The 23832-nt window shown below is 59.3% G+C and overlaps 1 protein-coding gene across 2 annotated transcripts in view; it reads left to right on the forward strand.

Annotated features, from left to right (window-relative positions):
• The window catches only part of PIK3R3 (phosphoinositide-3-kinase regulatory subunit 3), an 84825-nt gene that overhangs the window by 5476 nt on the left and 55517 nt on the right, over positions 1 to 23832 (forward strand). For both annotated transcript variants that reach the window (XM_087731668.1, XM_087731669.1), the window contains exons 3-7: positions 318 to 413; positions 662 to 739; positions 9538 to 9669; positions 12564 to 12765; positions 13129 to 13214. In XM_087731668.1, coding sequence (XP_087587794.1) covers positions 318 to 413; positions 662 to 739; positions 9538 to 9669; positions 12564 to 12765; positions 13129 to 13214 — 594 coding nt within the window. The remainder of the gene's footprint in view (positions 1 to 317; positions 414 to 661; positions 740 to 9537; positions 9670 to 12563; positions 12766 to 13128; positions 13215 to 23832) is intronic.

Consider the following 23832-nt stretch of genomic DNA (forward strand, 5'->3'; position numbering starts at 1 on the left):
TGGGAGGAGAGGTGGGGAAGGGTTTTGGCCTGAAGGAGCTCCATGCTCAGGGTGGGATGCTCCCCGCAGTCAGGGCACATGCCCGAGCGGGTCTTAGCATCTCAACAAGTGGCTGAGCCCCCGACGGTGACTCTTACTGCAAGAAGAGGATAAAATAAGGGAGAAGTTCTCCAAAACTGGACATGCATAAGCTGAAGTGTTGGTTGCTGCTGTGCCAAAGCAGCAGCTTGATCCTGTCCTGGGGCAGCTGAGGAAAGAGGCTGGAATCCCTGCAGGCAGGAATTTCCAAGCCCCTTCTCCCTGTCGTTTCCTCACAGGACTCTCCGGGCAAGCAGAGCTCACCGAGCACCCCACCCTCCCTGAGCAGGCGTTGCCGACCGTGGCCAGGCTCATCGAGGCGCTGGAAAAACAAGGTATGGGCAGCCGCGGCGTCCGTCCGCAGGGCGTATGTGGGTGCGCGCACACAGCCACCTGCTCTGCCCGTGTTCAGAGATGCCCCGAGAACATCGCTAGAGCCAAACCTCTCCCCATGCACCCCGGTACCCACGCAGCGTGGGCAGGGCGAGGGAGCTTGGTTGTCTCAGTCCCTGCCCGCTTCCATCGTGTTGGAGGGAAGGATGTGGGGCTCGGGACTGACCTGTCTCTCCTGGCTGCTCCCCAGGTCTCGACAACGAGGTGCCCTACAGATCCACTCCCGGGGTGCTGGGGGATGCTGAGCTGAAGCAGGCTCTTCTGGCGGGTAAGTCCCAGAGCCACGTCTCTCCCCGTATCCCCAGGAGGGAAGTGGGCTATGGAGGTGATGCTGCCAGGCAAGCCACGCTACCCAGGCACAGCAGGGATGTGTTACTGGCTCCGATCTCGTTATGGCCCTAATTACAGTTCTGTAAGACCCTGCCTGCATGCAAGCCCCCCTCCGCTCCCCCAATACCCCTGTGTGATGCTGCCAAGAGGGATACAGGTGCAGGGCTGGGGCGCTTCACTAGAAGCTCTGTTTTTAGGGAGAAAAATATTTTGTTTTGCAAACCTCTAGGGTTTCTATATGAGAAGCAGGGCAGGGAGAAAGCCTCTTGTGGGTGTGATAGGGAAAAAGAAAAGGGGAAGAAAAATCTCGGTTTTTAAGAGAATGGGAAGCGTTTTGCAGGACTGGGGGGGGGATGAGCAGGGTGAGGAGGAGGAAAAAACCATCTCCCCACCCCTGCTCCTAAATTCATGGCTGGGATGGCACGGGGGCGTTGAGGACATGATGGATCCAGTGTGGATCCGCTCAAATCTGGGGCGGCGCGGGGGGAGGGCTGCGTCGAGCATCTCCGGCCGCGGTGCCCAGAGGGCGGCACTGTGGGACCAGGCACGGTCCGGCCCCGCAGGCTCCGGTCCTGGCACCGCGGCCGCCCCCGCCCGCCCTTGGGCCCGGCGTCCCGGGAGCTGCGGCCGGGGGCTGCGGCAGGGCACGGCGCGGCTCGGCGGGGGGGGCCGGCGGCTCTGCCAGCGCCGGGAGCCGGCGGCAGGCGGGCCGTGTTGCTGGGGAGAAGGGCTATGATGAAATCGCTATATTAAGCAACATGACCTCATCGCTTCCCCCGCGCACCGGGAGCCGAGTCCCCGCCGGGCGGGCGGGGGACCGGGCTGCGGAGAAGGAAGGGATGCAGGAGCGGAGATGCTGGGGGGTCCCCGGGCTGCTCCGTCCCCGCTGCCCGAGGAGGGCTCTGCTCCCCCGGGGATGATGGGGGGCACGGTGCCCCCCACCACCCTGCTTGCCTCCCCTTGCAGAAGCCCCTGCTGCCCTTTCGCACGGCCTTGTCCCCCGGCCGATCTCCGGTGAAGGCAATCCAGAGAGCAATCCCCGTGGCCCCGGCTGCCCTGGGCATTGATGCCCAGGCTGGGCAGGGGCAGTGACAACAGCCTGAGAAGGATGCTTTGCTTTCCAAGCACGCAGGAGTTACGGGTCCTCTGTCCTCCCTGCGCAGCCGGTGCAGCATCCCCGGCAGGCACAGGGCTCCCCGGGCTTCACTACCAAAATCCTGCCTGGCCTCGGGAGACTCCCCCAGCCCAGGGGCAAAATCTGCTGGCTTTGCCAGAGCCTGAGCTGGAGCTCTGAATAGCTGCTGGGTCTGTCCGGGTTTTCATCTCCCACTGCAGGACCCAGCATCGGGCAGGGAAATGCCATCATGGTTTTCAAACCATTTGAAAGCCCTGAAAAATCCCCAACAGCCCTGCATGACTTGATGCTCCCAAGCCTCCCGTCTCCTCTAGGACCTAAATAAGCTCTTTTATTTGGCAGCTCAGGGGGCTGCCCCGTGAGCTCAGCAACACTGAGCTGGGCAAAGCTGGAGCTCCCTGAGGCTGGCTGGAAGGGGTAGGGCATGTCAGGCGTTTGCTGACTCTCAGCTGAAGGGGCTGATGCTCAGCCCTGCCAGAGGAATGCTCTGCAGACAGGATGGGGATGATGTTCCTGCCATGGCCAAGCATCCCGGCAGAGCCCAGGCTTGGCAGCTTGCTCCCTCCACAGCCTCCTGCGGACCAGAGACCCAGTGGTGCTTCCCCAGGGCCCTGCTGGAGCCCAAACCAGGCTGGGGAGGGTATGAGAGCATCTCTGCTTTGGCTTCCATACGGGCCCTTTCATTGCCTTTGGTGGTGTGAAACATCCTTGCCAAAAAAATGGGAGTTTGCATGCCCCATGCGTGAGATGGCAGAGGCAAGGGTCATGTTCCTCTTCTTCCCGTGCTCCTGATGGTCCATGCCTCCAGCACCCCATCTCTGCCAGCAGCCCACCTGCAAAAGTCAAGCTCCATCTTGGGGAACAGGGGGAAATCGGAGCCGGGGCTGGTGGCAGCTGGAACCAAACGGCGTCTCGGCTGGGGGGAAAACCGGGCTCCCACTGGGGGTTTCAGCTTCCCTGCAAATACCCAAATCATGCTGGTGTTTGGCAGTGGTGGCAGGAAAACTGCTAGAGAATGCAAGGAAAAAGGAGCAGGGTATGGAAAAGTTCGGGTGTTGGTTTTCTAACCCCCAAATCTTAATGTATCGGAGAAAACAGTGTTTTCTACACTGAAAGAGCATTTAAACTTCCAGTGGGCGGGAGGAGGAGGAGGTTTCTCTGGGGACCACGAGGGTCAGATTGGTCCTGGCAGTCCCGGGGAGCCCACAGGCATCGTGTCCCTGGGGCCGGGCAGCGCAGGCACCCATCTGAGTTGTGCTGATCGAACCCTTTCCCCATCCCTGGCCCTTTTGGAACCCTTACCCATGGGGGACCTAGCCTGATGGGGCAGCCCCCAAGCCAAACATCACCCAGGCTTTGGGATGAAGGTTTCCCATCTTCATGGGGCTGCAGCAGCATTGGGCACAGCGGACTTGGACACAGCGCAGCTCCACATGGCTCTACAGCCTGGGCTGAGCCTGTCCCCATCCCGGCACTGGTGATATCCTGCAGGACAGTGGCACCTGACAGCTGGTTAGAGCCTTTGTGTTTCCCTGCTGGATGATGCAAGAAAAATTATTTATAGGCGGGAAAAAAAAAGAAAGCAAAGACTGACCCCCCTTTTATCATCGATAAAGGGGGGTCAGTGAACCGAGTGCCTCTGCTGCCACCCGGCTGAGATGCCACTGGGGCTGGTGGGTGAAGCACGGACCAAAGGGTGGTTGGGCTTGCAGCCAGCTTATGCTGGCTCCAGAGGAGAATTAATTGTTTTAGGATGCTCGGTGCTCAGTTCAGACCTTTATGCCCCAAGAGGCGAGCAGGGCCCTGGGACATCACTGAACACGGGAGTCAGAGTCACATGGCGGCACCGAAAAGGGACTTAACGAAAAGCTGCAGCCCCACGGGGGCTGGGGGGACTCGCGAAAGGGTTGCAGGCGATCAGCCAGCCAGGAGCCCCGCTGCAGCTGCAGGGCAAGAGTTATGGGCAGAAAAAAAAAGAAAGTAGAGCTTTAAACAGCAGTGGCAGGGTGCAGCACTTGCCCCAGCTGCCCCCAGTGCTCCCTGCAGTGCCTGGCTGCGGGGCTGCTTCATGGCCTGGGGCCATCTCCACGCCCGTCGTGCCAGGGGCCACATGCTGACCCCAAGGGTTTCCAGCCCCCAGCACTCCTGCTGTCCCCTGTGTGTGGCTCAGGGGCTGTTTTGAGTGCAGGAGATGGGGAAAATCACCTGCAAAGTCCCTGGTGCCTGTGGACATGAGGTGTACAAGCCCCTCCGGTGCCTGGGGGTGATGTCCTCTCACCCCATGCTTGCTCGGGGTCCTGCCTGCACCCCTCTCCCCATTAGATGTGCCAGGCAACCTTCTCCTCATGGCTGCCACTGAACATGGAAACATGGGACTTTCTCTGGCCAGTGGCAGCAGAGCTGTGGGTGGGCTGGTGGGTGCTGGAGCCCTTTGGAGCTGAGGGACCCGAGCTGGAGGAGGCTTGGCGTGGGGATGGCTGCAAAGTCCTCCGTGGAGTGGCCGATCAGCGCTTGCCACCACTGGTGAGGGATGGTCTGAATCCTCATTGCTCCTCCCCGGGTGGGGGACAGGGTGCAGAGACCCTGCAGGGCCCCCCCCACCCCATGGCTCCCTGGGTGCCCCGTATGGCTTGGATGGAGCTGAACCCATCCAGCACTGAAACCTCCCAGATTTTGGATACCCCCAATCTGAGCTCTAGGGTCCATCGGCAGACACAAACGCCATGAGCCTTCCCCAGGTAGCACTAGGAAAAGCCTTTGCCACTGGCAGGGCCAGGCAGGAGCTGCCTGCACCTCAGGGTGCCAGGGCGAATCCAGCGGCAGCGCGAGGCGGATTGGAGCCGGTGTCTCCAGGCGTGCCGTGCCTGCGCTGCCATCCTGCACGCTTTGATCTCGGGCCCCAGCACAGAGCAGTCTGCCTGGAGACACGCTCACGTGCCCGGGAATTAGATCAGGGCTTGGTGGGGATTAGCGAGCAGTGGTGGGCTCTGGGGCTTTGCTGGGGCTGCTGGGAGCTGCTGCTGGGCAGAAATGGCTGGGCTGGAGGGGAGAGCAGCCTGGGGAGCCTCATGCTACTCCCCCCCCCATCATTAAGGCACAGATGCCAGGGAGGGAGCGCATCCCCATCCTCATCCCTGGCATGCCAGAGGATGTTGGAGGCCCCTGACGGCTCTGGTTTCCCCTAGCCAAGCTATTAACCCCACCACAGTGACTTTACTCCCAAACCCGAGGTGCCCTGGTGCCTGCCGCACTGCTTTTTATTTATACCTGCAGTGGAAATAAACCCTGCGTCGTCAGAGCCTGGCAAGAGACATGAGCTCATCTCTTATATTTGGTGGCGATGAAAGAAGGGTAAATAAACGGCAGCGGCACAGACGTCCCTGCCAGACCCATCGGGATGAACTGCGGGTGAGCTTTTGCCGTCCCCTCCCATAGCTGCTGGATAAACTGGGGAAGAGAACTGCCCTTGGGAAACCAAGGTGGGGGAAGGCAGCCTCACTGGGCACCCTTGAAAGGGGGTCCCAGCGCCCCTGCCCTGGCTTAGTGCAAGCCGGGGGTATGCCAAGGTGGAACCCAGCTGGGAGGGTGTTTGGGGCTGCCAGGACCTCCCGTGCATGGGCAGGGGGTGTCCTGGCAGCTGCCAAGTCCCCAGCACAAGGTACCAGCGGACTGCCTAAGAGATGTTACAATGATGCTGAATCAAAGCTGGGGAAATATTCCCTGATGCGGTGCACAGTTCCCCAGTAAACCCCCACTGTGGGATGCCCAGGAGCCTCAAAAGCCTGATCAGGTCCTGGGGATGTACAGGTCCTTGTGCAGGCAGCATCCGTGTGGATGGGAAGGTATAGCCCCCAGGACTGGACAACAAGGACATCCCTGCAGCACCAGCTGATGATTAAACCTAAAAGGTCCGGAAGGGGCAGGGAAACTCCCAAGTCAGTATTTAAGTCAGCCCCAAGTATGGGTGGCTTGGGTGCCCCTCTGCCACTGGGACCATGCACCCAAGAGCATCAAGCTGCAGCAGCACTTGGTGGCCAAGGTCCAGCTTAGCCTGTAGGACTCCCTGCTGCAAGAGAGGCCGTGGGCGCTGGGCAGGGTCTGCACCCTATCACCCATGTGCCGGGTGGGGATGTGGGCACAGCCGTCACCTGTGTCCACGTGCAGGGGACAGCCACTTACCGGGACCCACTCAAGCTTCTCCTTCAAAACAAGCCTCCCTCCACCTCCTCCCTGCCACCTCTTGGCTAAGCATTCCCCACGTTTACCGAAACTCTGGGTTTACTCACACCTCCCCGGCTGGCTGCAGCTGCCGGGAGAGGTCCTGGCAGTTCCTGCCCAGCCTGACTCAGCCCAAAGCCCCAGCACCCCTCTGCCTCCGCTGGGATGCAGGGTCTGGCATCCCGGTGGGAGGAGGTAAGGAGCACCCATCACTTTTCCCTCTGGGCCAGTGGTCATCCTGCGCAACCCTCCTCCAGCCCCAAATTTCTTCCTGCTTTTCATCCCCCGTGGGCAAGGGATGCTCTCCACTGGTCCCTGGCTGCTTGCTTGCTCCATCAGCAGGTCAGCAAGCAGGTTCTGTGCTGGAGGGGGTTGGTATGGGCTTGAGGTTGGGGTTTTGGGGTGTTTTCCTCCTATTTGTGGCAGGCGGATGGAATCCCTCCGTCATTCCCCTGGGGAAGGGATAGGAACATCTGGAGAGCAGTGGAAGAGCTGTGACTCATCCTGCAGCATCATTAACTTCTTATAGCTGGTTATCATCTCCCTCTGATAAGGAGAGAGCAGCATCCGTGGGGTCAGGCCGGCGGTAATTGGCTGGGAAGGCTCCAGGGTTAACCCTTCCCCAGCTGCCGGCCAAGCCTTCCCGAGCTGCTGGGGTGTAGTCGGTGCCTGGGAGCAGCTCAGAGCACCCCCCGCTCGTGCTCTCAACCCATCAGGGAGCCCAGCTCACCACGGCGGCTCCAGGGGAAGGAAGGGAGCTGGGGCAGGAGGATGCCATTGCATGTCACGGAGGACGGGGACAACAGGCTAATGGAAAACGGTGCCATCAGCAATCAGTCCCTGTTAGCAGGGTATGAATCCCCCTGGTCTCCCCATCACGCCTCCCTCTGGGCGTAAAGATGTTTTTGAGTCTCGCTTTGAAACCAGCTGAGCCTTCCCTTTGAACACCCCCCTCAAGCCCATGCCTAACGATGCAAACGAGCTAATTAGGCCACGGTGGAGCCCAGGGCTAATCGCCTGGGGCCAGCGCCCGGCAGCGGCCCCTTCCCTGCGCAGAAACAGCTTGTGGCTGCTCTCCCCAGTCCATGCCAGCATCCTTAAGGCAAGTGACAGGTCCCTGCAGAAACCTCCACGGTGGGCAGGGGAGAACAGCCAGGCTCCCCCTGCGTGAGAAGGGGTTTGGGGTTTGCCTGGTGCATCCCGCTGATGGGAGCAGCTCTCTGCAATGCAGCCCAAGCAATGAGACCCCGAGACCCTGCCCAGCAGCATCCCTGGGTTTTAGCCACGTTTTGGGTTTCAGCCCAAAACAGGGGTTGGAGCATCTCACAGGATCCCTGATCTCACTTTCCTCCCCCTGCCCAGCTGGAGGCAACCTACCAACTCACTTCTCCAGGGCAAGTGCTAGCAAAAATGGGGAACTGGCTGTCATCCCCCTGCAAACCCCAGTGGAAATAACCCTTTTGGCCAGCTGAGAAGGTCCAGAAGCGTGGAGATGGGAGCACCAGCATGAACCAGAGCAGGGCCAGGATGCAGCAGGCGAGAGCTGGCACAGCCCTGCTCGCCTTGAGGATGCTGAGGGCAGAGTGGCCCATGGGTTGATGCTGTGGCATCGAGGGGTGCCAGAAATGCAGCGCCCGCCTTTGCCCTGGGTTACGTTTGGCCATGCTGGACGGCTGCCTGCCCCGGCGCAGTGGCATCTCTCCCAGCCGTCCCCGTGCTGCCCCTGGGCCCAGTTCCCAGCCAGCTGGGTGCTTGCTCGTGAAAATGAGGTAGCGTCTCCAACGGCTGGGTTAAAGGCTTTGCTTCGGGCATTGGTCAATCTGTTTTCTCTCTGGTCTCCGAGCCAAATGCAGGCACCATCCATAAGTGACCCACCACGGCTTCTTGTCCCTGAGCAGACAGAGGTGGGCAGGCTCACAGGCTTCCTGGCCCATGGTGGGGACGCCCCAAGGAGACAAGATCAAGGTCAAGGTGCTCAAAACCAGCCTTTGCAGGAGTTAGGGAGCTGCTCTGCGTCCCAGCTCCGCTGGCCAGGTGCCTCCGAAGTCTTGCCCTAGGAATCAGCTTTTCTCCGCTCTTTTGGGCTTATCACGCCAGAAGGGAGCACGGCCACATGCGGTCAGCTGAAATGGTTGGAGACTCAAGGCATTTTCTGCTGGAAAATGCTGGGCTGGGAGGTGGGACAACTCCCAAAATGTCACTGATTTTGGTAAAGCTGCATTTGGGGGTAAAGACCCAGAGAGGGAAGGGGAAGGGGCTCAGAGCAGGGCAAGCCCACCATCATCTTCTGAATCACAACACACCGGGCCATTTGGGGCCTGACACATCATCTTTAAGAAAGTGCGAAATTTGCTCTTTTTTTAATATTCTCATTTAGAAGAAGCAAGAAATTCAGTCTCTACAAACGAACCATTTCAAACGATCCCAGATATCTTGGGCTTTTTTATTACTCTGTTGTCCGCCCCCCCCCGCCCAGGTTTCTCCTACAAGGAGAATTTCAAAACGTTGCATTTGGCTCCAGTTTGGCTCAAAGGCAGATTTTGAAACCTCTGTATCTTTGCAAAAGGGACCGTTACCCTCTGGGCAGCCACCTCCCGGCCCAGCCGGGCTGAGAGACCTCCAAGAAAAACGCATGAGGCAATACCAAAGGATGCTGAAAGGGCTTTTCACCCTGGATACCAGTGAAGCAACTTCCCTGCGCTGGCCCAGCTGCGGGGCTCTGATGGATGTCTCCCACCCTTTGGCTCCTGCTGGACCGTGGGACATTTCTGCTTGGAGCGGTGCCCCTGTCCCAAGCACAGGCTGGGTGGGCTCAGCCTCCCCTGGGCGCTTTGTCCCGTCCCTGGAGCATCCTTCACCGCCTTCCCTGGGGCAGCTGCCTTTTGGGGCGCGTTCACAGCGTTTCAGGCTCACTAGGCATGACGTGGGCCTTCAGCAATGTGTGTTGCCTGAGGACCATAAGCCTGTTCCATTAATGCATTTTTCCAAGCAGTTCCTCCAGGGCTGGGGCTGGCACATGGTGCCTGGCCCTTGATGGCCCAAAGGTGTCTGGGGCTACTGCTCAGCCCATCCCATGGGTGCTATCCTGCAGTGGGACCCTGGTGGGATGGCGAGAGCCCCTGCCCCATGCACTGGATATATAGTGCACATGAGGCAGAGACGCTGGAACTCAGGGTCAGCGGAAACTGGGACAGGAATATTTGCTGGGGGCAGGGGGGGTTGGCAGTGAAATCATGGGCTGCCATACCTGGGGGATGGGGGCATGGGCAAAGAAATCGGCACCCATGTCCGGAGGAAGGCATCCAGGGATGGAAGAGCTCCGAGCTCCGCGCCAGAGGGGCAGCACCATGGGCTAAGGGCTCCCGCTGGCTCTCTCCCTGCAGACGCTTCGGCTGTGGACATGGACCTGTATGATGCCCAGACGCTGGTGGAGGCCCTGAAGTGGTACCTCCAGGAGCTCCCGTCGCCCCTGATCCCTCCAGCTCTCTACAGCGACTTGGTCCACATGGCTCAAGGTAAGCATGGCCAGGCTCCCCCTGTGCCTGGGACCTTTGTGGGGCTAGAGGAGCTTTGGGAAGCCCCTAGAAATGCTCCCCAGCATCTCCAGGGTGGCTCCTGACCCCATCAGGAGCCATGCAGCCTGATGCTGCACTAAGGGCAGATCCCAAGAAGGACCGCTGGGAACATCCCCTGTGCTGGAGTGGTGCAGCAACTTTTGGGAGATGCTCTGGGAAAGTGAGGGGAGACCCATCAGGCAGCTTTGCCCCCACCACAGCATGGTCCTCTCCTGCTGCAGTGCCCAGAGGAGGAGGTGCTGCCTGCCGGGACGGGCGGCTGCCAAGGCTGGGTGATACTGGCCCCAGAAGAAAGCATTATTATAATCTTTTGGCTCTGCTGCCTGGGAATTTTTTACTGTAATCTCGTTAACTCTTGGCTTTATATGGGCATAGAAAATTCTCTGCTTTTTCAGCTTAGTGCCGTTAGGAAGTGCCTTTAGGTCCCTGCAAGCTTTCCAGCCTCCGTGCAAATGTACGAGACCATCAAGGTTTTGGTTTCATTTGATTTTTTTTTCAAATAAACAGGGCAGGGCTCGTACCCAGGTCAGCAGAGTCCACAATCCATCCCAACAGGGAGCCTGGACTAAAACCCATTTCAAATGAGTCCTCGCAGAGCTGCTCAGCCCCTCCCAGCCTGAGGCCCCGCAGGCACCACCAGGCACACATGAAGCCCTTGCCCAGTGTGTTAGATAGGACCTGAACCCCTTGCTGCCTTCAAAACCAGGATTTCCCCTTTCGAAGCAGCTCTCATCTCTCTGCTGGTTCTGCAGTATCCTCCATCCCTGTGCATCACCTCCCCGTCCTAAGCCAGATTAGCTCTTGGGCAGATTATGCTCTTGGCTGCCTTAAGAGGCACTAAAAGATCACCCGTGGCCAGACCAGCGTGGCCTTTTCCTACCATGTCCTGGTGGGAAAAGGCAACAGGCTCTTTGTGGCCTCTGGCAAGGCAGGAGGGACACACGGAGAAAACAAGGGATAACTCACACCCGTCCTCCCTGCCCTACGCAGAGACACGGAGCCAGAAATACCCCTGGGGCTGGTGGCACAGAGATGCTGCCTTCCCCTCACCGGTTGGAGAGAGGAGAAATCAAAGGCTGCCTCCCTTCCAAGGATAAAAATGCAATTAGGAAGCAATTAGCTGGGTTGCCTCGTTAAGTGACTTCAAAGGGAAGTGCCTTTCCACGCGGCCTGTGCTGGAGCGGGCTCTGCTCCTGGCACAACGGGTGCTGGAGGAGAAGGGGGCAGGAATGGAAGCAAAACTGATGGGGATTTCTCTGGGGCTTTAAAAAAAAAATAAAAACACAAGTCTTTCAAGAGACGGTGCTGGGTTTTGGCAGTCTGCCCTGCAAGCAGGCTCCTTATGCCCCTCTCCAGGCTGCGGGCTAGAAAAGTGGCAAGCTTACCACCTGCAAAAGGAGGTCAAAAAACCTCCCTAAATTGCCCCTTTGGCTGTGGACCTTTCGCCTATGGCATCCCTACGGTACAAAAAGGTGCAAAAAGCAGCTGATTGGGGTAGGGCAGGCCTGGGGCAAAGCCAAACATCCCGTGGGAGCAGCTTGTTGGATATGGGGGCACACAAGCACCCCATCACCATCCCAGCCAGGTTGCAGACCTGCTTCAGAGGGCATCCTGGACCCCCACCCCTCTGGCTCTGGTGCACCCCAACCCCAAGGACAGATGCCGGGAGCTGGCTGGGCATCGGCCAAGCCTCAGCCCTGGTGCAAAGAGCCACAGGGAGCTGAGTCGGCCCCCGGCCAAGCCAGGCTTTGAAGCTGGCTGAGAGCAACACAGCCCTGGGGACCTCTCTGTCCCCCGCAGATGAAAGGGCTGAGCCAAGGCGGGGATGGAGGATGGCTGGAGAGTGGCTGTTTCCCATGCCCAGGGCAGGACCACAGTCCCAGGCCGCTGAGCTCACAGCTCGCAAGACCAGGGAGCCCCTGCCAAGGCTGCCAGAGGGCACCAGGGACACGGGGGGGATGCTGGTGGGAACACCACGGGGCAGTGGGCTGCTCAGGGCACCCGTGATGGGGGTTCTGGCAGCACCTCCATGATGTGCAACACCACTAGGTACCTGCTTTTATTCACACGGGCAATTCAAGTATTGCTGGAATTAGTTGTCCCCCAATCAGCCCTCCCTGCTGCTGCATTTCAAGGGGTGAGAGATACCATGCTGGGAGGGCTGCAGGGGCCTTGCTATGGCCCCACCTGTAGCTCTCAGCCCAGGTGCAGCTTTTTTTCTGCTAAAAAGCCTTTTCCCTGGCAGGTTGCTTTTTCTGCAGGGGAGGGCTGAGCCTTTAAATTTGGCAGATCTTCCAGCTGGTGCCTATTTCCCCACCTTGGCTTTACCCTGCTTTTTCTGTGGCTTTGCTGTGCAGCACGGCAGGGGTCTTGCAGTTCTCCTCTGTTGGAGCACCAGTGAGGGGTATTTAGGTGCAGTCCTTGCTAGGTGAGCAGCTCAGTCCCCAATGCTCCCTCCCTGGCTGTGCTGAGAGGGGGTATGTGCTAAAGTCACCCTATAATCTGATCTGGGGTGGTATGAGTGGGTAAATGGGGCTGGTAGCCTCCAGCGAGAGGTGGCTGAGACTTCGAGGGCATCACCTCTGCATGCCTGGTGCTCCCTGGGTACCCACATGTCCCACAGCCTGTCTGCAGGAAGGGATGGGCTGCAAAGAAACAGTCATGGTTTTTGGGGGAGAGGCTGAGGTCAGGTTTTTTTGGGGACTCTGTGGGGAGTAGAGACCTGCCACAGCTCATGCCATGTGTGCTGGCAGGTGCCTGGTTCCCATAAGAGGCAAGTGGATGCCCCAGCCTCCCGAACTGACCTTTCTTCTCCTGTTTCCCCTCTGCTGCAGAGACCCCAGGCCTGGAGGAGTGCGGCCAGCGAGCCAGAGACCTGCTGGCACCCCCGGCCCTGCCGCAGCCCCAGGCGCTGCTCCTGCGCCAGCTTGCCCGCCACTTCTGCCGCCTCTGCCAGGGCACCCGCAGGAGCCGCCTCTCGCCCCGGCTCCTCGGCGAGCTCTTCGGGGAGCTGCTTCTCCGCCCTGCAGCAGCCAGGTGAGGTGCCCCTGCCGTGCACAGGACAGGGCAGGAGAGAGAAGGGTGCTCGCAGCCAGGCACGGGCATGCTGGCCCCCAACCAAGTTGGTTTTATGGATGAAAGCCCACCAGTGGTTCAGCCCTGGGGTTTTCCGAAGGGGGAGGCTAGAGCTGGGAGCCCCCATCCCACTGTGATGCTCTGACATCGTACCTCTTCCCACGGTAACCAGGCATGATGTCATACACGGGACTGGGATATGCAGCATCACACCAGTCCCACAAGAGATCCATCGGGGTGGCCGGCTCCTGTCCCAGGCATGTGGGGGTCTCTGGGGTGGCTGAACTGCTGGCACCCTCATGGATGCTCCCCTTCTACCCACAGCACTGAGGCGAGCCCCGAGCTCCGCGCAAGGATCCTTGAGTCCCTCATCGTGGTCGGCGAGGTGGCAGAGGTGTCGGCAGCCCCTGGTAAGAGATGCCCGGCTGGCGGCGGAGGGGGGAGCAGTGGAACCGAAATTCGGGGAGGCGATAGCAGCAGGTCGCGTGGCAGTTTCAGTGGCCGGTGTGGTGACAGAAAGGTGACTGCGTCCCTGCGGTGGTGCCCAGGCTGTGCTGGCTCCCTGCACGTTGTTCCCATTTCCCTCCCTCCTGTCTCCTTAGAGAGACTGGTTTTGGGGCATTCTTTTGCAGCCCCTAGGAAGGTTTGCAGCTGTTTTCTTGCTTAATGTCCATGTTGCTGCTCTTTGGTCCTGGTGTGGTGCAAACAGGTCCTGCTCCCCCATTTCGGAGGTTCGACAGGTGTAGGTGCTCTCGGTCAGGGGCTGTTGCGCAGCTTGTTTCGGTGAGCAGGGATCTGGCTGCAGTCTGGGAGGAAAAAAATACCAACGCAACCATAAAATGGCCGGATGGTGCTTGCTACGGGATCAAATCTGGGTTTATGATTTTTGACTTGCATTTAGTTTTCATGTGTACAGAATTGCACTGTGTCCATCGACGCACTGCTGCTTCCCCTGTGGGGCACTCCCAAGGTGAGGTCAAGGATGGGCACCTGTCCCCCACCTCTCCACGTTTGGGAAATGAGCTGGGAGCGTGTGTTGTTCTGCAGATGTTAATGACCCCACCCAGCCTTCACCCCCCAGGACTGTAGGTCTGCCCCTTTTATTACCAACACCAGTGTTCGCCTCCAGCACCTCTTTGCTTTTTACTTCTGCTCTGGTGGTTGAAGTCCCAGCCCTCTTTGGCCACCTTCTCCTGCTGTGTCCCTCTTTCTTGGTGGCATCTCATGTCCCACTGGTGTCCAAAACAGAAGCACATGCCCCTTGTGCCCTCTGCAGCACTCCAAGGATGAGAGGCAAGTGGTCCCTCCAGGCAGGGTTGTACGTGGTAGGGAGGGTGCTCAGTGGAGCACAAACTGCAGACCTTGAGGACCACAGAGGTCCATTCCTGTGGGATCCCATTTCCAGGCAGCCACCAAGATCCAGCTGTGTCCCTGCACTGAGCTGCCCAGACCCTCAGGAGGCACAACTGCTTCCAGCCCTCCTGCTTGGAGATATGTCAGCACTGGCTCCAGTGAATCCTGTCTCCTTGTGATGTATCTGGGTCCTTGTCATCACCCTGCCTCCCTGGGGGGTGGCCGGGCCAGGCAGGATTACAACTCTTAATATTCCTCGTAAATCAGCCCTTTCAGACCTGTCATCTTATTTATTGCTCTCCCCTGAGCTCTCGCCCATGAGTTTGTCAAGATCCATATGCCTCTTCCACCCGCTGATCCAGATGTTGGGCAGCTGCAGCCCAGCGGACACCAGGGTCCCCGTTGCTATCCCCAGACCCTGCACTGTCACTGGTTGCCCCCACCCCAAACTGAGCAGAGGGGTTGGGCAGGACTCTGGGGTCCTCAACCCCTTTCTGGACCAAAATCCCCTCTATGGGCACGTCCTGACGTGGGCACCCCACAGGTGTGGGGCAGCGAACGGGGCCACCTGGGCTCACTGCCCCATGGGCTGCCTTGCTGTGGGACTTCAGACAAGTCCTGCCACCTCCCCTCTCTTCGTACCTAAAAGCAAGGATATTATTACTTGGCTGTCATCACATTAGGATGTTGGGAAGCTTAATTAAATGCCTGCAAAGCGTTTTTGAGAGCTGCGGATGAAAGGTGCTATATATAAAGTGCAAAGAATTATTAGAAGCGGCGGGGTCCGCTCCCCGGCCCCGCTCCCACTGTCCCGGCACCGTGATTATTTTCATGCGTGTGTGGAGTTGTGGGTTTATAATTATACATGTAAAATAGCTATAAATACCCTGCAATAACACGGCGGGTGTGTGCGCATAGCACAGGAATAGGAGTTGGTAGCTGACACGGAGGAAACCGCAATGTGACCTCATTCTGACTCAGGAGTAAATATACCTCATGCGAGCTGGTGGCTGGGGGGTTTTGGGGCAGCTGTGGGGGGGGTTGGGGACTGTTCGTGCAGGGACAGTGGCCGCCTTGCCAGTGAGGGTCATGTTTTCGGTGAGGTCCAAAGATGGCTGCTAACCCTGGGAAGGCTCCTGCAGGGTTGGGGTCCTTCCTCTCCCATGTGTCCTGGGGCTGATGGTGGAGGCTTGGATGTGAAAATCATCAAGAATAAAAATGTAAATTATGAAATCTGGTTCCTGGAGGGGCTTCCTGGGGTGGATTCACTGCCACCAAGTTTGCTGCATCTCTTCCCGCAGGCACTGCTCCTGGCTGGTCTCTGCAGCCGCCCTTGGACAGGCTGCAAAGGGGAATGGCATGGGATGGGTCGGTGATGGCTCCTGAAAGCTCTTCCCAGTGACTGGGGGATGCAGCAGTGGGGTCATGCTGGAGGCACTGGTGTGTATACGGCACTGCTATGGGTCAGTGGCAAAGCTGGGATGGAGCCTGGGGCCAGGTGGCCGCATCCAGGCCACCTTGTCATGCTCTCCAGCAAGCCCCCAGTGCCCGGCAGCCAGCCCCAGCCCAGCCCAGGGGCATGGGGACATTCCCCAGCCCCATGGGGACACGGGGGACACACAGAGCCCACAACAGGACCCCAGCACCTGGGGGGGGGCCGTTTTCCGAGCAGGGTGAGGGGGCAGGGGAAGGCAAAGGGAAGAAGTGATGCAAATACCAGCTCAGCTGAAGGAAGATGACTTCATCTCCTTTTCCTCTCCTGGTGCTATTTATAGCCACTTTAATTTACTCCCCTTTGCTTTATTATCTCTCCAGCAATCCGTTAGCCCTCAGTCAGCAGGATGCCTTTACTCACCATGCAGCACAGAATTCTGCGGGGGGAAATAAAAAAAAAAAATCACAAAAAAAAAAAAACAAAAGAGGGGGTGGGAGGCAGGGAAAGGTGGCACAGCACTGGGGGCAGGAGCATCGCTGTCCTGTGGCGTAGGTTTCTGGAGAAAACGAGAGGATTTTGGCTCCTTTTGGGGAAAAGAGAATCAGGCAAGGGAGATGTGTCCTTCCTTCTTCAGAGCAGTGTCTGGAGGGGACAGGACCAGTGGTGCCAGGGTCCCCTCCTTTCACCAGGATGGGAGCCACTGAGGCAGGCACTCCCTGTTCCCCCAGGACCTCCAGCCCTGCCCCTCTTTACGTGGGACATGGTATAAGGCCAGCGGGTGGGAATTGGGCTCCAGCACCCAGCCCAAGTACCTTGAAAACACCTTCCCAAAGAGCAGGTTTGGCAGCCCTGTGCTAATGGGGAAACTGAGGCACGACCTCCCCATGGAGTCACTCTCCCACCGGCTCCAAAATCCAGTCCCTGGAGGTGGTCAGTCCCCAGATGCCCTGCCCTGAGCCCAGCACCATGGCACCCCACACACCAGTGCTCAGCAGGGATGGGGGCCATAGGGCTGCAGTGGTGCTGGTGGTGAGTGACGTTCTGTGATGTGACACGCTGGGCACTTCCCAGCTCGAGCCCCACACAGACACCTCTGTGACAGCATTGCCACTGAGCAGGACTGCTGTGTTAAACCAAATTAGAAGTATCTGGCTTTGAAGTTTTTAATTAACTTTTTTCCTATTTGCTTTCTTCTGAATCCAAGGGAAAAGCCCATCCTTTCACTCTCCCCAGCTCATGTGTCACGGCAGAGGTTGCAGACTAAGATGTTCAGGGGGGTCAGGAGGGAGCAGAGGGCTTGCCAGGAGGGGACAGCCCTGGGGGTGCAGACCCCCACCTGCCTGGGATGCTGGGGCCAGGCGCTGCCCTGCCTGTGTGGGAGCATCCCCGTGCGGCTGCAAGCATCCCACCGCTTGGCCTGGCACGTCAGCCGCAGGGTGCCTCGACTTTGTGTTACCCCTTGGTGTTTCATCCCCTTGGGGCTGCCAATGGGGGTTAAAAATAGCCAGGAAAAAACCCAACCAAAAACCCCCAGGTGGAGGGCAGCATGGGGAGGCTGCAGCTGAGGGGTCCCCTGTGCTGAGACCCCTGGTTCTGCCTCCTCTAATCTGCAAATAATACAGAGAAAACAAATTAACACTGGGGAACAGGGCGGGGAAGGGGAGAAAAGAGAGCCAGAGCCTAGCTAGTGACGTGAGATAGGGAGATCAGCTAAAAATAACAGATCCCCGAAGGCATGGGGAGGAACATGACAGGGATCCGCACTCCTGCCATCCCTGAAGGTGGCCCTGCGCCTCCCCAGCTGCTCTGGCTGTAGTGCAGCCCAGCCTGGTGATCTGGAGAGGAAAAGCTTCCGAGATGGGCAGCAGTGGGGAGGTGAGAGGTGCAGAGCTGTGCCGCAGAGCAGGGAGCGATGCTCCCACCTGCAGCAGAGGACAGGGGTCCCCAAGTACCCAGGGCGCCCAGCTGGGAGGCAGCTGCTGCCTGACCCACTTGCAGGCAGTCGGCGGGCAGCGGGATGCTGCTGGGAGACCCCCGGGGTGCTGCCTCCGCAGCTAATTTTAGCCCATGTTCAATTAATCATGGAGCGGGAGGGGATCGCGGCAAGCCCAGCCTTTGCCAGTGACTCTGCTGGCTCCCCGGCCTGCCCTGTGTTTGCTACTGGGAGGGCTTGGAGGAGCAGGGGCTGGGGCGTACCCCCACCCTGTGATTTTGGGCTGAGGAACCAGGAGTGATCCTGTGCCACAGTCCCCTTCTTCCAGCTGGCTTTAAGCAGCTGGAGCAGCCCTGGGAAGGATGTCCCACAGCAGCCTAAGGACAAGGCACCGGGAGGCCTCCCTCAGCATCTCCTTGTGCCTCAGTTTCCCCTCCTGGCTGGCAGAGCTGACCTTTGCCTGTGGGTTTTCTCAGGTTGCCTGTACTGCTCTGGGCAGGCATTTTCCTGGCACCCCATGGCTCCGGGATGCCTCCCTGGGGTGGGGAGCAGTGACACCCAACAAGGGATGTTTCAGCCAGCCCAGACCTCTGCCACAACACCTCAGTGGCAACAATGGGGGTCACCAGCTCTGGCCCCTTCCCATCCCCAAGCTCTGCAGATGGCCACGCCCAGGCCATGGCACAGCACCGCCGGCAAAGCTGGCAGGAGCAACTGCATTGCTCAGAGACCGGCAGCTTCCCTGACACAAAGAGGGACCCTGGCAATAGCATGGGGATATGGGGTGACAGCCCTGCGGTCCCTTTCTCCCCATGCCAGCCACAGCCCCGCTCCACTGGTCCCAGTGTCAAAAGTATGGCAAGCTCCAGCCCTTCCCTGTGACAGGGGGAATGGTTCCTGACGGAAACACGGCTCGTCTGGGATTGAAACCCTTTTCCTCCCCGCACCGTGTGGCTGGAGCTGATAACGGGCTGGATAACCCCAAGCATTGTGTGTGCCGCCGGCCCATGACCCACTGGGGGTTTCACTGCCAGAAAGGAAACGCTGCCTCTCCCATGGCTGGGATTTGGAGGGAGCCTCTGTGCGTGCCAGTGGTGGGGTGCTAGGGCTGCCCTGACATCTGGGCAGCCTCCCTTTCTTTTTGCCGGCATATGAAGCTTTGGGATGGCTCTGTCAGATCCTCACTGGTGCAAGCCCAGGCTGCTGTGCCAGCATGCGCCGGCCAGCTCTTGGCTGTATGGCCACGAAAGGTGCCAGCCCGGAAAACCTGGGGGTTCGGGGAGGTTGTCTGGCGTGGCCAGGGTTTGGCCCTCAGGGTTTATAGGGCTGTCCTGCCAGGGCTTTGCATCTGAGATGCCCCCGCCTGCTCCAGAGTGCAGCTCCTGGAGGCCAGGCTGGCTGAGCAAACCCTCCCCACCCTGAACGGAGCCACCGGCTTTGCCATCACAGCCTGGCCAGGGCTGGCTCGCTCCTCGTGCCGGCTGCTTGCCGAGCCAAACTGCAGGAGCGTGCGTGCCAGTGCATGTGTCCTCCCGACTCTTGCCCTCGGATGCTGTCTGAGCTGGAGTCACGCTTTCTGCTGCAGTGACTCTGGCTCAACACCACTAGAGGCTCACAAAAGAAGATGAGGAGGGTGACAAAGTGCTGGTCACACTGCCAGCCGCAGCTGGTTTTCCAGCTTGGCACCAAAGCCAGGAGCATCCTCTCCTGCGCAGTGGCATTTCTGTCCCCTGTAGCCTGCCTGGCAGCAGATGGGCAGCAGCACATCACCCCGCTGCCCTTTTGGTGAGGAGATGCCAGCAAAGGGCAATGCAGCCCATGGGGGGTTTCATGCTGGAGCAGGCGGGCTAAAGGGTGGCTGATCCCTCCGTGATCCCACCGGCACCCCTGGATCCTGCCTCCCTCAAGAACATCCCGGCTCTGCTCCGAAGGGGTGGGAGGAGGCGGGCTGCCCAGCACACACAGATGAGCGGCTCTGGGGAAAGGCAGGATTTGTGCTTCCAGGAGGTAAAATGAGTCGTGGGGGGATGGCAGGGCTGTGCCAGCAGCTGAGTGTGAGACGGGGGTAAGTGGTGACTGTCGGCTGCCATCCAGGAGGTCAGGCAGAAATGCTCTCACAGGCCTTGCCTGGCTTTAAAATCTATTAACGTCATTTTGCTGTTAGAGCCGAGGGCCGCAGAGGCAACAGAAACGTTCAGGCACGGCTCAGATCAGAGCAGGATTTCAATTACAGTAATCAAAGGTGACACAGATAAGAAACCCCTGGTCTATGAAGCCGCGACAGCTGTCCTCTGGCTCAAACCAGCACCCATCCAGAGCAGCTCCATCAAAATCACTGAAGTGGTACTAGGGTAAAATTGCATTGTGAATCCATTTTCATCTGCCATGGTGGAAAATGCTTTCCCTGCGCTCCTTGGGGAAGAAAGCCACCTTCTCAGGGGAGCAGCAAGGGAGGAAGGTGCCAGGCATGGAAGAGGGGACACTGTCCCCAGCAAAGGCACTGATGGCCGCTTGTGGATGATGGAGGCAGCAGGAGGAGCAGCAGCTGGCATGCTGGAGCATCGCGGCTCTGCCTCCTGCTTTCCCCTTCAGCCTGGCCCTGCGAGGATGCTGGTGGCTGAGGCAGGGATGCGCTCAGCTCAGTGCCAGGCTCCCCGGAGGGCTGGGCAGCCCTCTGAACCCCGCCGTGGCCAGAGCACCCTCAGCAGGGCTGAGGAAAGCCTGGGGAGACAGTCAGGGGGTTGGAGAGGGAGAAGAGCCCCGGAGGGCAGGATCTAGCACCCTCCTATCTCACCCTTGCAAGCGCCTGACTTGGTCCTGTTGAGAAGTGCCACAGGCACGCTTCCAGCGGGTGACGTGCTGTCTGTGCCGGCGGAGGCTGTGCGGGAGCGTGGGGTGAATGTGCCAGGAGTGTGCCCACCCTTCCCACAGGCTGGGGAGGACGCTCACAGGGTGACGCCCAGGGAAAGCTGCCTCCTGCTCCTGCCTCTGCCACCACTTGAGTGTGTCCCTGGTCAAACCCCGCCACTGCTTTTGTATCCCATAGTCTGGGGTCACAAATCTTTTGGATGGCAGCAGGGCAGCAGCAGCGCCGTGCACACCGGTGCACTGGCTGATTCCCCCTGCTTGCTGCCTCCAACTCCCTCATCCCTTCAGGCTCCCACCCCTGGCTCCTCACCTCCACCCCACGGACCCACTGGTGACCACCACCATGGCCTCGCAGGACCCTGGATGTGGCTGAGTTGTGGGGGCATCCCCTGGGTCCCATGCGCTCAAGGGGCCCTTTCTGCCCCTGCCCCGGCACGGCAGGAGCTGGCCAAAACACAGCAGCTCTTTCTGTGCCCACTGGCCCCGCTCCAGCCTGGCTGGGTGTCAACCACCCAGCCGCAGCGTGTCCCCCCCGTGTTCCCCGGGGAGCATGAACCCTCTCCTGAACACTGGGGGTTTGTGCAGGGCGGTGGGGCTGAATGGCGGGTCTGTGCAGCCGGGGCTGCCAGGCAGGGAGGGAAGGCGAGCCGCTTGCCTCATCTGTTTACCTGGAAGCGGAGATCGTGGCCAGGCCCGGCAGCCGCTGCAGCGGATGCTTTCATGCCGGAGCTAACGGGATGGGGAGTGCTGCACTGCACCCATCCCCGAGCAGCATGCGGCATGCCAGTGAATGGGGATGCGGGCCGGGACCTGGTGGTGCTTCTCTCCCTCGATGTGCCCACATGGTGCCGGACCCTCCTGCACACCGCAGCTGGAGAGCCAGAGCCTAGGGAGGGATGTGGAGATGGGGTCCGGGCCATCAGAGAGGCGAGCAATGCTGCTGGTCAGCACCATTGTGCCCCAGGGCTCTACAGGGTCCCCCCGCATGTGTCCCCCTGCAGGCTGGGTCACCATCCTGGATGCGTGTCCCCATACTGTCAGCGGTCTCCATCCTGGCTGCGTGTCCCGGCACCATCCTTACCTCTCCGTACTGGCTGTGGGGCCCCACATTGGCTGCAGACATTTGTAGCAGCTCTGTCCCTGTGCAGGCTGTGCGTCCCTGCACCGGCTGGGTCCCTGTACCAGCAGTGTCCCCAGGGGGACATGGGAGCCACTTAGCAGCACCGGGAGAGAGGGACCACCCATGCAAGCAGTGAGTTTTGTCCTTGTGTGAGCCGGGAGTGATGGCCACACGCGAGCTGCCAGGAAGGGAAAGGGGACGATAGCATCTTCGTCAGCACCTGGATGTGCGGGGATTAATGAAGCTGGCTCGCTGTCCCTGGGTTCAGGTTGCCTTATCTGTGTGTATCTGTTCCTACCCAGCCACTGCTAGAGCTGCTCCCAATGCCGCACAGCTAATCCCAGAGGCTGCCAGATAGGGCAGGAACCTGCTGCCTCCACCCACACCTCCACCCACACCCTGCCTGCGCTGGCAGGGCCAGGGGCACCAAGCTGTGCCATGACCTGCTCCTGTCCCCAGGCCAGCTGGTGCTGGAGATAACCAGAGGCCCAGGGCAGAGGTGCAATAAGTTTGGTGTTCTCAGTCTCTGGCAGTAGTACATGCAGGACTGGGAGGCAGGCACTGGCATGGCCTCTTATCCTGACCTTAAGGCTTGGTGACCTTCCAGTTCTCCCAGCAAAGCTGTGTCTGCCCAGTTCATCTCCATTTCTTCAGCTGAAACAGTTACTGCCCCATGGCCAGGGCTTGGGGACTACACCTGGGAGTTCGTGGCTGTGCTTTGGGGTCGCCAAGCAGATTTCTCCATCTTTTGGATACTTCTGGCATTTGGGGAGCGGTGCAGGTGGTGAAGGAGCTGGGGTACCCACAGAGGCTGGCATCTCACCGAGCGGCTTGGCACTGCGTCGTACCCAGGAGACACGGGGCTAGGCTAGACCATTCAACCTCACGTCTCGCAGACGTGGCCGCAGCATCCTTGCTAAGCATCTTCGGCTCTTCCCAGGTGCCTGGAGGGCCCATGAGCCCTGGCTGTCCGTCCCCGGTGCTGTCAGCTGGGTGGGCTCCTGCTGGCCTCTGGCACCCCTACTTCTCCATCCTGCATTGGCCCTTCATGCCCTGGGACAGGAGGAGCATCCAGGGCTGTGCTTCGGCACCATCCCAAATTTCCAACCTGGCGTGCACAGTGCCATGGCAGCGCCTTTATTTTTTCAGCTGCTTCCCTGTTTTCTTTGCAATCGGGCTCTTTTGCTGGGTGATGGCCATCACAGGGGTTATTTGGTGAGGGCTCAGTGTGCAGCTGAGCAAGCAGCTTGCAGCATGGTGCCCAGACCCAGGACCTTGTGGTGGCCTGCACCCCACATCTCAGATGGCTCTGACCCTCCCTGGCCATGGCACAGGGGGAAAAACATCTCACCTGGGCTTGGGAGAGACCGTTCGGCTCTGCACACCCCAAAGTTGCCCTGGGGCCTCAAAGCCACCCACTTCCCACCGGGCTGTGTGGATCTGTGTACCACAGACATGGACTGCCCAGACTGATGTCCCTGAGGTCACCAACACTGCTGGAGCTCTCAGTCCGCAGCAAGACGGTGCTGAGCCCGCTGAAGCAGGCACCCAGCATCGCTGGCACTGCTCTCACTCCAGTGCCAGTGCCTCTCACTCCCAGCCCATGGCTTCTCTAGACCATCTCGCCTGTCGCCTCCCAACCCTGCTACACTGGGATTTAAAGCTATGGGGAAGGTGGCCTGGAGAAGGCTTTGCAAGGTGCCGGCAGGGAATGACGGCAAAGGAAGCCACCCCAGAGGAAAGAGTGGGATCAGGAGAGCAGGAGCCGCCAGGACCCCTGTGGAACAGGGTTTGGAGGACTGAAAGCCCCAGTGGCAGGGCTTTGGTAATGCAAAAGGCACCAGCCCGAGCTGGCCCTGCCTGAGCAGCCTCGCCAGGCTGTTTTGGGAGCAGTCGTAACCGTCGAGTGGCTGCACATTTCAGAGGAGAGCTCTGCTCTGCAGCTTCTGACAGCTGTTTCTGCAAGAACCTTAAATTGAAACATCTGGAGCATTTCAGAAAGAGAAACCTGAGTGTTTTGGGGTCCAGAACAATTCAAAAGATCCAAGACAAATTCACAAGCCATCAGGCTTGACCTGAATCTGGTCTTTTCAGCGAGGAAGCCAAAAGCCCTCGTCCAAGTCGTTTCCTCCCAGCTTTTAGTGGGATTAGAACTGCAGTGTCCTGCGCTGGCAGGCATACCCTGTGCTGAGCACATCCAGCCCCTGAAATCCCTTTGTGCTGGCCCCAGAGTCCATCTCAGCATCCCGATGTTTGCTGCTGCCATCACTTTGAATTTAGACCTCCTCATGGCAGAGACCAATATAGAAGCACTTTGCA

Source organism: Nipponia nippon, unplaced genomic scaffold (assembly GCF_047370975.1).
Source record: "Nipponia nippon isolate SJK-2023a ecotype South Korea unplaced genomic scaffold, ASM4737097v1 scaffold_5, whole genome shotgun sequence".
NCBI lineage: Eukaryota > Metazoa > Chordata > Aves > Pelecaniformes > Threskiornithidae > Nipponia > Nipponia nippon.